This window comes from Muntiacus reevesi, chromosome 6, assembly GCF_963930625.1.
Source record: "Muntiacus reevesi chromosome 6, mMunRee1.1, whole genome shotgun sequence".
NCBI lineage: Eukaryota > Metazoa > Chordata > Mammalia > Artiodactyla > Cervidae > Muntiacus > Muntiacus reevesi.
In genome coordinates, this window is record NC_089254.1 from 74,893,832 (window position 1) to 74,908,189 (window position 14,358).

At 41.8% G+C, this 14,358-nt stretch overlaps 1 protein-coding gene across 2 annotated transcripts in view; it reads left to right on the forward strand.

The window, feature by feature from the left end:
• The window catches only part of GLI3 (GLI family zinc finger 3), a 306,557-nt gene that overhangs the window by 197,386 nt on the left and 94,813 nt on the right, over window positions 1-14,358 (forward strand). For both annotated transcript variants that reach the window (XM_065938677.1, XM_065938678.1), the window contains exons 5-6: window positions 6,194-6,399; window positions 10,902-11,048. In XM_065938677.1, the coding sequence (XP_065794749.1) occupies window positions 6,194-6,399; window positions 10,902-11,048 (353 nt within the window). The remainder of the gene's footprint in view (window positions 1-6,193; window positions 6,400-10,901; window positions 11,049-14,358) is intronic.

The window sequence follows — 14,358 nt, forward strand, 5'->3', positions numbered from 1 at the left end:
GAACAAAGCAGACTGGTATATTTCTATCATAAGATTTGCTCTGAAAACAGGGTTCCAATATTTGTGTTTGAAAATCACGTAGTATGCTGTATTTGCCATCCCTAATATGCATGTGTGATTATGTGTATATATGAGTAATATGTGGGCTTCCCAGGTGGCTAAGTTGTAAAGAATCTACCTGCCAGTGCAAGAGATGCAGACTTAATCCCTAGGTCAGGAAGATCCCCTGTAGGAGGAAATGGCAACCACTCTAGTATTCTTGCTTGAAAAATTTCATGGACAGAGGAACCTGGCAGGCTATAGTCTATAGGGTCGCAAAGAGTCAGACATGACTGAGCAACTGAGTACACACACACGTGAGTATATATATGTACACATATACATATCTGTCTCTATTGTGTACATGTATATATTAGGAGTAGAATATATTAGTATAATTTGTGATGTAAGTGTGTATGTGTTGAATATTTGTTAGATGCTAGGCTCAGTACATGAGACTTTAGTTATATTTACTTGCCAGCCCTCCCAGGAGGTAGGTATCCCCCTGTTGGACTATTTTAGGACAAGTGAAAGTGTTAGTTGCTCAGTCATGTATGACTCTTGGTGATTCTGATAGCTTATGGTGAATGGTGTAGGATTCGTGATCTCTGAAGAAGATTTAGCTTCGGGACCAGGGACCAGACTTGATCACTCAAGAGTTTTTGTGTAGCAGAGTTTTATTAAAGTATAAAAAGGGACAGAGAAAGTTTATGACACAAACATCAGAAGGGGGATGGAGAGTGCCCCCCTCACTAGCCTTAGCAAGGGAGCTGTATACTTTTTAATTGGTTATTACAGTAAATCAAAAGAATGTCTCAAGGTGGTAAAGATTTTACCAGACCCACTCCCACAATTTACAGTTTAAGATGATAGAATTCAGTTCAGTTCAGTCACTCAGTCGTGTCCGACTCTCTGCAACTCCATGGACTGCAGCACTCCAGGCTTCCCTGTCCATCACCAACTACCGAAGCTTACTCAAACTCATGTCCATTGAGTCGGTGATGCCATCCAAACATCTCATCCTCTGTCGTCCCCTTCTCCTCCCTACCTCAATCTTTTCCAACATCAGGGTGTTTTCAAATGAGTCAGTTCTTTGCATCAGGTGGCCAAAGTATTGGAGTTTAAGCTTCAGCATCAGTCCTTCCAATGAACATTCAGGACTGATTTCCTTTAGGATGGACTGGTTGGATTTCCTTGCAGTCCAAGGGACTCTCAAGAGTCTTCTCCAACACCACAGTTCAAAAGCATCAATTCTTTGGCACTCAGCTTTCTTTTTGGTTCAACTTTCACACTCATACATTACTACTGGAAAAACCATAGCCTTGACTAGATGGACCTTTGTTGGCAAAGTAATGCCTCTGGTTTTTAATATGCTGTCTAGGTTGGTCATAGCATTTCTTCCAATGAGCAACTGTCTTTTAATTTCATGGCTGCAGTCACCATCTGCAGTGATTTTGGAGCCCCCCAAAATAAAGTCTGCCTCTGTTTTCCACTGTTTCCCCATCTATTTGACACGAAGTGCTGGGACCAGATGCCATGATCTTAGTTTTCTGAATATTGAGCTTTAAGCCAGCCTTTTCACTCTCCTCTTTCATTTTCATCAAGAGGCTCTTTAGTTCTTCGCTTTCTGCCATAAGGGTGTGTCATCTGCATATCTGAGGTTATTGATATTTCTCCCAGCAATCTTGATTCCAGCTTGTGCTTCATGCAGCCCAGTGTTTCCCATGATATACTCTGCACATAAGTTAAATAAGCAGGGTGACAATATACAGCCTTGACATATTCCTTTCCCAATTTGGAACCAGTCTGTTGTTCCATGTCCAGTTCTAACTGTTGGCTCCTGACCTGCATACTGATTTCTCAAGAGGCAGGTCAGGTGTCTGGTATTCCCATCTCTTGAAGAATTTTCCACAGTTTATGGTGATCCACACAGTCAAAGGCTTTGGCATAGTCAATAAAGCAGAAATAGATGTTTTTCTGGAACTCTCTTGCTTTTTTGATGATCCATCAGATGTTGGCAGTTTGACCTCTGGTTCCTCTGCCTTTTCTAAAACCAACGTGAACATCTGGAAGTTCATGATTCATATATTGTTGAAGCCTGGCTTGGAGAATTTTGAGCATTACTTTACTAGCGTGTGAAATGAGTGCAATTGTGTGATAGTTTGAGCGTTCTTTGGCATTGCCTTTCTTTGGGATTGGAATGAAAACTAATCTCTTCCAGTCCTGTGGCCACTGCTGAGTTTTCCAAATTTGCTGGCATATTGAGTGCAGCACTTCCACAACATCATCTTATGGGATTTGAAACAGCTCAACTGGAATTCCATCACCTTCACTAGCTTTGTTTGTAGTGATGCTTCCTAAGGCCCACTTGACTTCACATTCCAGGATGTCTGGCTCTAGGTGAGTGATCACACTATCGTGATTATCTGGGTCTTGAAGATCTTTTTTGTATAGTTCTTCTGTGTATTCTTGCCACCTCTTCTTAATATCTTCTGCTTCTGTTAGGTCCATCCCATTTTTGTCCTTTATGGAGCCTATCTTTGCATGAAATGTTCCCTTGGTATCTCTAATTTTCTTGAAGAGGTCTCTAGTCTTTCCCATTCTATTCTTTTCCTCTATTTCTTTGCACTGATCATTGAGATGACAGGATTAGAACTAATAGTAGAAAAATCTTATGAGACCCACTCCAGTAGTAAAATACATTTTAAGATAACAGGAGTAGTCAGAAGGTTTCTAAGAAGGAGAAACTGTCCTCATACAGGATACATTCTTGTTATATAATCATTGGTACAGAGTTTAAACTGAGTTGTATTGTTGTGTAATCATCAGCTCTGGGCTTAAAGGAAAAAAAAATGTTTTATGTGACTAAGATTAAGGAATTTTTTTCTAAAAATGTTTGTCCTTTTCTCTTCCTTGAGATTTCTAGACCCTTATCTCCTCCTCGAGAGCCCCAGACCCCTTCTCCTTGGGGACCCTGGACTTCTTATCAACCTGCCTATTGATTGACTGTCTCAGTTCCATGGACTGTAGCCCGCCAGTCTCCTCTGCCCATGAAATTCTCCAGGCAAGAGTACTGGAGTGGATGGCCATTCCCTTCTCCAGGGGATCGTCTGGACCCAGGGATCAAACCCGGGTCTCCTGCACTGCAGGCAGGCTGTTTACCACATGAGCCACCAAGAGGGCTTCATATCACAGCCAACATCACACAACTTCTTGTCCCATCCGTGTCAGCTCCCCTTCATCCACAAGCCCTTCCATAGTACCACTGCTTTGATGATCTGAGTCAACTGTCTCCAGAATTCCTGATGACCCCACCCAGAGTGACCCTCATTAACCATTTTCCTGTTGTATCCGGGGGTGGCTGGCCTTTGTCTATTAGATAGTTTTTTTCTTTAGGGCAGTTGACACCTTGCAACTTTCATAGTTGCGTGCCTGTTGAAAACATGTCCCACCATCTCATTGAGAAATAGGTGACCTGAAATCTTCCCTGCATCGTCTCTGGAGGGGAGTGACATGCATGCATATGACGTTCACTAGAGTGTGTGGAGTTGCCTGACTTTATCTCCAGATCTTGGAAGCAACAACCCTCTTTTCTGCTGTTGCCCCACACTGGTATGGAAGAGAGGATGGAGCCTGGGTGTTCCTTTTGGGAAAGAGGTGCCCAGGTCTTGATTTGTTACTCATAGAATAGTTATCCTCAATCTTCTGTGGAAACAGGTCAGTGAAAGTGAAGCGGACGGTGTGCACGTCAGCATCCACAAATTTGTGAGAAGAGAAAAGCAAGAGTTTTTCTGCTCCTTTGGGACTGGCAACCACCTCAGCCTGACATCTATAATGTTCATATTGTTTTAAATGCTGTTTGTTTGGTTCCCCCCCCCCCCCCCCCCATCTATTCTTCTTCAATGGAATCTAAGCTGCTAGGAATATTCTTACTACCATTTTCAATTCTGGAACTTGAGAAAGATTACAGGTTCCAATTTTTTGCCTCACAAAAAAACCAATAAGCAATGGCATCACCTTCACTGATTCAGAGTGAGTTCTTCATGGATCATAAAAAAAGCTTGTCTAGGAGGTATCATCTCATGTATCTTGAAATGCCTGCTTCTCTACTGACATGTCTGTTCTTGTGGCATCTGTCTCTCATCATAAATCCACAAGTGAGCTGTATTTCGTAATAATCACTTTTGAATCAGATTGGAAGGATTGATTTTCCTTTCTGGTAGAAAATGAATGACTGAATTTGAGAGTCCTATGTTCTCTAAAGTAGCAGCAGGTCTAAATGGAACTTCAGATTTAACCAATGACACAGAGCTAATTTATTTCGTAGAAAAGAGCTAAAATAGGATAGATCATGCCAATTTCTGCTTTCTAAGTGATTTTGGAAAGCCTCAAGTCGTTTGGAAAAGACGTAACTATTTTCAGGTGATGACTTCTCACCCTGCCCACATGTAAATTTAGAAAACTCTGGATTTGTAGTTTATTTCTCCAGAAGTGGCATCTTAAGAACAAATAGAAAGCCTCATTTTTTTTTTTTAAGTTCAAAATGGTAAAAAGAGTAAGAAGGAGAAAGTCAGGAAAATCCCGTCTCTCTCATGTATTTTAACCTCTTTGATTTTCTACTGGGAGAAAATGCACGGTATGAGCTTTGGTTTCATTTAATTCAGTGCCTGCTCTGTGTGCTTGCAAGACGGGCTTCTCCCAGGATTCCATTCTGATGGGCTTGGGGGCCAGAGCCCTGGCTGTGTGTGCCTTTGCTGGGGAGGCGGGATGAGAAATGGTTTATCCTCCCTTTCCTTTCACTCTTAAAGCCAGCGCCCTGAGAGGAGTTTGCAGTCAGTCCGTCCCACTCTATCACAGCCTTGCCTTTTTATGGCCATATTCTCTGTGAATGAAAAAAGAGAAAGTACAAGTGTTTAGCCTGTCAGGGCCAGTTCACTGGATTATCCACACAAAACGTTTTCTATTAGAGGAGGAGCAGGGCGGCGAGGGGGTGTTCCACAGACTGGCCGTTCTACAAATGCCTGTGCCTGGGGCGGGGGCGTGGGGCGGCTCTGGGAAGGGAATCCCCTGGAGTGGGTGGGGTATGGTGGCAGCAAGGTGTGCTTGGAATTTATTTGCATCAATCAAAAGCTTACACTCTACTTTTGCTCCTTATAACTAGGACATAAGCTCAATCTTTTCCAACTTTCTGTCCCCAGGAGCACTTCATTACTGATTGTTCACTGAATGTGGCCAGTCAGGAAGCCACATGCAAAAAAAGTATGAGAGAAAGCTGCCTCCTATGGCCGCCTTCAAAACAGGGAAACACAGCCGGGAGAAAATGGTTTTACTCACGACTGCAAGACCCAGAGCCCTAAAGCTGGAGCGTGGCCTTATAGGCTGTCAATTTCATGCTTCTTACAGACTCTTGGATTTAGACTTTTCTCTTTTTCTTTTTTTAAATGGTGCAAAGAAGTTTAATTTTATTTTTTATTTCATTTATTTTTATTAGTTGGAGGCTAATTACTTTACAATATTGTAGTGGGTTTTGCCATATATTGACATGAATCAGCCATGGATTTACATGTGTTCCCCATCCCTATCCCCCCTCCCTAGACTTCTTTCTTATTTGTAGGCATCTCTGCCTTGTGCATGCTCAGACTTCCAAACCAGCCAAATCTTCCTTCTTTTCTTTCCCTCTCCTCTTTTTCTTTCCTTCCACCCTCCCTTCCTTTCTCCCTTTCTTTCTCTTCCCTTCCTCTCTCCCTCCTTTCCTTTCTTTTTTTTTTTTAATGCAGCACTATGATGGTGAGAGGTAAGTTCAGCAGTGAAATTAACATTCATGTCAAATGGAAAAATAGAATCACAGTTACCTCAAGCTCAGATGCCTGTTTAGAATTTCTTCTCATGAAGAAAACCAAAGGCTTTATTTTCCTGTATTGCGAGTGCCGGAAAATTTCTCAAAGGTCAAATTTCTTTGCCTAAACAATTGTATAGTAGCATTCTGCCTGCATTATGTCACTGATTTTTAAGGTCAATACTAGAATTGTCAACGCCTGATATTTTTTCCCCCAAGACACCTTGAAATCGTGCTTATTTTCTTTCACAGACAGCCTCTGCCTATGGAGCTCTTGTCTCATGTATGCCTGTTGTGTCTGCTTTTCTTTTTACCTAGGCCTTCTGCCTTATCTAGTAGCCCCACGTATTCTGACCTGCCCTTCATCAGGATCTCCCCACATCGGAACCCTGCTGCAGCTTCCGAGTCCCCCTTCAGCCCCCCGCATCCCTACATCAACCCCTACATGGACTACATCCGGTCCCTGCACAGTAGCCCATCGCTCTCCATGATCTCGGCCGCTCGTGGGCTGAGCCCCACAGATGGTGAGTTTCAGACCAGCCTCTCCTGCTTCCACACATCCTGGGACGTGGTGAAGAGGAACTGATGCGTTTGTGTCCTGTGTGCCAGCGGCTGTGCTGAGTGCTGTGATTGCATGCTCTTATTTCAGCGTTATGACACGTCCATGAGGGTGAGGATATAATCTCCATTTTAAGATCAGGATTTGGCAGAGGGGCCAAGTAACTTGCAGCCTGGTTCCTTCGCTAGTAAATGGCAGAGGTGGAACTCAGGAGCCACAATGCTGTGATGCCCAAATCCTCTTATTCACTACTGTTTTGTGGCTCTGGTTAGACTGGCCCTATTGCCATTCCTGTATTGTACTTGTGTAACCAGCACATTTTGCTCACCTTCTGAGGAAGACTTTTCTCTTCAGGTCTGAAGGGCACATGTATACGGATGTGTCCATTGGGGCAGCACTTTTCAAACTCCACTGTGCATATACATCACCTGGGGATGGTGATAAAATATGCTTCCTGGTGGGATGGGTCTGGGGGGCTGAGGTTCTGCACTTCTGAGACACCCCCAGGCCGTTTCAGTGCTGTGGGTCTAGGGACCACATTCTGAACAGTGAGATCTTAGAGAACATGATGGCCTCACCCTGTTGTATATGCCCCCTGTCCTTGACCATGCCACACGAACACTGCAAGAGGGATGCAGTGGGACAAGAAATGACCTTTGACTTTAATTCTCTTATAGAGGATGCTCATTTTCAGCTCCCAAGGACCAGATTCCTGTTGTTCTGTGAGCCTCCCAATTAATTATTATCACCTGACTTTTAAATTGGAGCTGTTCATTCCACAACTGTCCATGATTAAAATGCTCCTCTGGGGCCTACTGTGTCACACAGGGAACTTCATTCAATACTCTGTAATGGCCTATCTGCGAAAAGAATCTAAAACAGAGTGGAAATATGTATATGTATAAGAGATTCACTTTGCTGTACATCCACAACTACCACAGCATTATAAATCAGCTATACCCCAAAACAAACACACATTTTTAATGTCCCTTTGGATCAGAGAGCACATTTCCCACTTCATGAGCACAAATACAAACTCACCTGTCTACAGTTGCTGAAATCTGTGTTAAGGTTCAGGATGGCTTAGGCTGAACTGGTGACAAGAAGAGAACTGTGAGCTCTCTGCAGCAAACCACAAATCGCTGGTTCTTGTGCTGGCGCTCATGTACGCTGGCTCACCCAGCAGTATTTGCCCCGGCACAGCCCATGTTCTCTGTGCAGACACTTCTCAGGGCTGCTTGTGCATGGTGGGAATAGTAGGTGGAAGCAGCCTGAAATTTCTCAGTGAATATTCACAGTCATACTTCTAGAAGTGGCTGGGCTCCAGCAACAGCTGCTGACTCACTTTTTTTTCCCTCGGATTCAATGCAGTGGATATACTTGTATAGTACCCAAGGAAGAAGTTTTATCATTTGGACAATATGCGCACTTTAAAAATAAAACTGTAAAAGAGTGAGATCGGAGTTTGTTCTGCTTTGGATTTGGTTTTCCAGTGGGAAAAATGGAGAGTCACCTTCATAGAATACTTGGGACTCCATGAAAGTGACTCTCAAGAAGAGGGGGAGAGAAGGGTCGATAGGTCAGCTGACGATGGGCTTGGAATGATGCCTGACATCTGGAAATTTAGTGGGGCCACTGAAGGCAGTACCTCCAGTTAAAGCATCTTATCATCTGCTTTTCATAGTATTTGACGAGTATGAATAAAACATTTTTGATTAGTTCTGCATTTTTCGTCCTGCCTCGCAGGAGGCCAATTAGTACCCAAGGTCAAGTCACTCATATTTGTCTCTTGCAGTGCATGATTTTTGTATATTTATGAAAAGTATGAAATATAAAGAAGAATAAATAAAAGATAATATGAGATGTAGAAAAGAATATTTTAAAAAGGATGAAATAATACCATTTGTAGCAGCATGTTGGACTTAGAGATGATCTACTAATTGAAGTTAGTCAGACAGAGAAAAACAAATACATCACTTATAAGTGGACTATAAAAAAAATGATACAGATTAACTTATTTACAGGCTTCCCAGGTGGCACAGTGGTAAAGAATCTGCTCGCTATTGCAGAAGATGGTAGAGATGCAAGTTCAATCCCTGGGCTGGGAAGATACCTTAGAGGAGGAAATGGCAACCCACTCTAGTATTCCTGCCTGAAAAATTCCATGGACAGAGCACCCTGGTGGGCTACAGTCCATGGGGTTGCAGAGTCAGATGAGACTGAGTGTGCACGCGTGCGCATGCACACACACACACACACACACACACACACGCAACTTATTTACAAAACAGAAATAGGCTCATAGACTTAGAAAACAAACATATGGTTTGGGAAAGAGGGTAGAAGGGATAAATTAGGAATTTGGTATTAATGGATACACACTACTGTATGTAAAATAGATAAATAATGTACCATATAGTACAGAGAACTATTAATATATTCTATATCTTGTAATACATATACTGGAAAAGAATGTGAAAAAAATATATGTGTATATATAACTGAATCACTTTACTATATATCTGAAACTAATATAACATTGTAAATCAACTATACTTCAGTAAATAAAAAGTATTTGAACACAAATATGAAGTATACCTAGACCTGTTGCTAGAATGCCAGTGTTTCTACATTTTAAAGATAAAACTAGCTTTTATTGATCTAATGTTATCTGCTAAGCACTTTCCATGCACCATTGCCTTCACTCCTCCCAGCACCTTCCTGAAGAGGTGGAACTGGGATTTGCATCTAGGTCTTAGTGCCTCTGGAGCCCACCCTCAGAACTGCTATAGTATCCTGCAGCTTTAGCACATAAGCTGTCCAGTGGAAACCAATCATTATCCCCCTCTTACAGAGCTGACGCTTGCCAGTAAATTGCTCCAGATTGATAGGTATATTTCTTCTTGATTTTGAAATGAAAAAAAAAAAAGAACTTTAAAATTATGGAACACAAAATTGCAGCTTACCACCCAGCCATATGTTATTAAATTCAGGCTGTGCTGCCTTTTCCACTCATGGCGCTGGGTTCTCCAGCTACCAAGAGCTGACTCAGACCCTCTTGCCAGAAAGCTTAGGGAAATATTTTAAATATGTTGGGAACGTCATTGTAGTTATCTAAGTTGTCTACTACTGTAAGAAATGTGAAAAAAAAAATGTGAACATACAGTTATTCGATATAGTCAGTCAGTTCAGTCCCACAGTCATGTCCAACTCTTTGAGACCCCATGGACTGCAGCACACCAGGCTTCCCTGTCCATCACCAACTCCCAGAGCTTGCTCAAATTCATGTCCATCGAGTTGGTGATGCCATCCAATCATCTCATCCTCTGTCATCCCCTTCTCCTGCCTTCAATCTTTCCCAGCACCAGGGTCTTTTCAAATGAGTCAGTTCTCATCAGGTGGCCAAAGTATTGGAGTTTCAGCTTCAGCATCAGTCCTTCCAATGAATATTCAGGACTGATTTCCTTTAGGATGGACTGGTTGGATCTCCTTGCTGTCCAAGGGACTCTCAAGTCTCCTTCAACACCACAGTTCAAAAGCATCAATTCTTCGATGCTCAGCTTTTTTTATAGTCCAACTCACACCCATACATGACTACTGGAAAAACCAGAGCTTTGACTAGAAGAACCTTTGTTGGCCTTTGTTGCTTATTAATATGCTGTCTAGATTGGTTGTAGCATTTCTTCCAAAGAGCAAGCATCTTTAAATTTCATGGTTGTAGTCACCATCTGCAGTGATTTTGAAAGTGAAGTCAGTCAGTTGTGTCCAACTCGTTGTGACCTCATGCACTGTAGCCTACCAGGTTCCTCCATCCATGTGATCTTCCAGGCAAGAGTACTGGAGTGGGTTGCCATTTCCTTCTCCAAGTGATTTTGACGCCCAAGAAAATCGTGTGTCAATGTTTCCATTTGATATAAGACACTTTTATTTTGGGAAGCAAACAGAGGGATGAGTGTACAGATACGTGCACATATATGAATTTAATCATTGTTTACTGGAATCTGGATGCTTTACGATGTTGTGTTAGCTTCTGCTGCACAGTAAAGTGGACCAGCTATATGTATACATATATCCCTTCTTTTTTGGATTTCCTTCACATTTAGGTCACCACAGAGCACTTAGTAGAGTTCCCTGTGGTATACACGGGTTCTCGTTAATTATCTATTTTATAGGTAGTAGTGTATATATGCCAGTCTTAGTGATTTCTTGAAACTAACCTCAAAAGTTTTATCGTGTACTTGATTTTTTTTCTGTGCCTTTTCTTCAGTTTTATTTTCTAATCAGTGATATCTGGGAAACTTCAGTGAAAGCACAGTTTGAGTTAAAGAAGTTTTCCTAGAGCAAACCATGAAAGGAATGGCTCTGTGGGCTGCGTGACACATGGATTTTGGGGTATATCAAGAAAAGCTTCTTGTTGACCTTCTTCCAACTGGTAACCATGCTTTTCTTGTCTCCTCTTCCATCCAGCCCCCCACGCCGGAGTCAGCCCAGCAGAATACTATCATCAGATGGCCCTGTTAGCTGGTCAGCGAAGTCCCTATGCAGATATCATTCCTTCTGCTGCCACCGCCGGCGCAGGGGCCATCCACATGGAGTATCTTCACGCCATGGATAGTAAGTGCAGGGCTGCCTCGGTAGCCCCGGGCTGGTCAGGCTAATGCATGAAAGGGAGATGAAGGTACTAAGATGAGTTGATTACCTAACTTTCCAAAGCAGAGAAGGAGGAGGCACCACCAATATTTGGGACTCTGGTTCCCTTGGTTTTCTAGGAAGCTCCCACAGACTTGGCCATCCTGAAACTTGCCAATTAGCTCAGCTTATGTCGATGAACTCAAAGATGCAGGCAGTTATAATTTGGCAGATACACAAAAACACTAGTTGGCTCTGATTGTCTTGGTAGCAGAATAAGGGAATGTGTTTGATTAGATGAACGTGCTTTTGACCAATCATTTCTTGATTTTATAGATTTTATGCTTTAAAAATTAACTTAAAAAAAGAGACCTATAGTTGATTTCATGTTTTTCATGGATTTATTTTTTTTCTTATTTTCCTCCTGTTTTCTTTTTTAAAGCATGTTATTTTAAGAGACTCTAGGTCTTATTTATTTAATTTATTTTTGGCTACACTGAGTCTTCATTGCTTTGTGCAGGCTTTCTCTAGTTGTTGCAAACAGGGGCTACTCTTTGTTATTGTGTACACTTCTGTGTTTTCTTTAAGTTAAAAAATTCTGTCTCACCGAGACCTCTTACATAGGAAACAAAAATCATTGCTACATCAGAAAGGGCTACTGTTAGTACCTAGCAGTGGAATAAAATGGGATCATTGGATGCACTTTAAATGACTTACTTTTGGACCCCTCAAGGCTCATGATGAGTCCTTGGTGTCACTTCTCTAGACTAGAGGTACAGATGAGAACCTGTGATTATCATTTCTCAGAACATCTAAGAGTTTTTATCCTTTGGGTTCACATCCATTTACTAGGAGCCAGGAAGTGAAGCCAAAGTATCATCCGAGGTATACATAATGAAACCCTTTGAATACGAAGATAATATGAGTTTGAGCAGGACATATGCTAAAGACTTTGTTTTTTCTAGTAGCAGTGTTTAATTTGTGCTTCTCTATCTAGAGGCTGTTTGGATTCTTCTGTGATGATGAGTGGACCTTGGTCCACTCTCCAGCAGTGGTTAACAGTTCAGCTCTCAGATTTACAACAGACAGAAGATGATTGGTCCACACAGTATAAAACCTACAGCTCTAGTCCCCTTAATGGCATGAAGTAACTTAGCTGGGTTACATAGGAACACTGCTTGGGTGGGTTTCCATTGGGGAGTTCATTACCTCACCCAAAGTGAGAGAAATGTGTTACATCTTCCGCAGGGATTTTGTGGTTCTGCTTTGTAGAAGAAAGAGTTTCCATTGCAGATTCATCATGACCACATTTCAATTAGGGGTTGTTGGAAAAAAAAAAAGTTGAGTGTTATTATGCAAATCAGTTATTTAAAAATCTGCAAATAAAGAATTAAAATAAGAGAGACTCCTTGGAAGGTCAACCCATATTACCTTCTCTATTTGATGAGAATGTGTTTAGTCAGGCAATGGCGGTTTTTATCTAAATAAAGGATGAAGCTACCCTTTTACTTAGTAAAAACTAATTAAAGGCATTTTAATTTGCCAGAGTATATGGTAAATTGATTGTCATTAAGTAGGAATTTAGATATCCTATTATTCATCACATAAAAAGAAACCTCCTTTTTCTTTGTCAGAATCTTTCATTAGAATAGAGAAACAAAACAATTAACAGAAAGCCAGAGCGGGAAATCGGTGTTGGAACAATGAGACTGCTCAGGCTTATATTTAGGAGGAAGCAGGGTGATCAGTAGAGACCTGGGCCACTTCTCTTTCAGCTGTTTTGAAACCCTCACCTTGTAGTTTAGCTGTTCCCTTCAACAGAGGATCCCAAATCACTGTCCTAAACACTGATGACTTTCTTTGCTTGGTTGCTAGGGGGTTGGGAAGAGCATAATAAAGGGTTGGAAAGCATTTGAAAACTACTATATCCCTGCCCTCTGAAGTAGTTGAAATAGCATTTAACTTAACAGAACATAAAGAGAATGTTCTTCTGTTTAATTTTTTTAAAAACCATTTTATTTATTTAAGTGACTGTGCCGAATCTTAGTTGCATCATGGCATGTGGAATTTTTTTTTTTAGTTGTATCATGCAGGATCTTTCGTTGCCTCATGCAAGCTCTTAGTTGCAGTATGTGGGATCTAGTTCCCTGACAAGGGATCAAACCCAGGCCCCTTGCATTAGGAGCATGGAGTCTTGGTCACTGGACTCCCAGAGAAGTCCCCTGTTCTTACATATTAAATATAAAACCTACGAGATGTTTTCCAAGGGAGAAGCGAAATGAGGTTAAATTTCTACATTGGCTCTGCAGTAGCGAAAGCAAAGCCAGCCTGGCATCCAGTGGGCCATTCTACTCCACTGTAACAAATCTTCAGGACTCATCGGTTGGCAGAAAAGCAGCAGTAAACTGGACTCAGATGAGCACCTGACTTTTAAATGTGCCTGCAGTGGGCTTACCAGGGTTTCAGCCAACTTCGGGATAGAGTTTTCCTGTGTTGGGCATTAGAATGAACAAACCTGTTTTATGGCTCTAATTCCACTTTTTGGGATTCTAGTGACTTTTAAAGATAGGAGAGCAAGTAATCCCTATAGGGAATATCCTAGAGAAATCCTAAATGCTCCTGAAAACCACACAGGTTATATGGTGGAAACTGACTTAAGTAAGTGCCCATCTTGGAGGGGAGAACAGAGGAGGTGGACCAACCAGGCCCTAGGGAACCACGAGCTTCCATGAAAAGCCTTGGGCTCTGTCTTTGGATGATGTGAGGGGATATAGGCCCCAGTGTTTCATAGAATCAGATGACCTCCTCATCTAGGTAGTGATTTAAATCAGGGCATCAGCTCTGTCTGGAATGTCCTGCTACTTCTGATACTCTGCCACGGATCATCGAGTCTCACTGAGAATGGTTACTGTCAAGGATGATATGGAGGTTGCGGAAGTCTGGTTTGTCCTTGGAGTCCTTTGGAAGTGGAATGCATTTCCTCATTGAAAAACTTCTTTGATGAGATTATCCTCTCATAGTGAGTAAACATGAAACATTTATGTGTAAAGCTGATGTCGTAATAAAAGATGCTGGTTTAGGCAATAAAAGCTGTGAACACAGTGGGACTGCTGTTTTTGTACTCACATGGCCTAAATCAGGTGGGTCATGAAACTTCTAAGTGAAGAAATTCAATTTTCAATGTGCCTGAAAGAAGGATTTGAGTAGGGACCACATTTGTCATTCAAATTGGTTTACCAGTTTTATATTCATGGATGGTACGAAGTTCCAGTTTATGATTTATTTTTTATTAGCT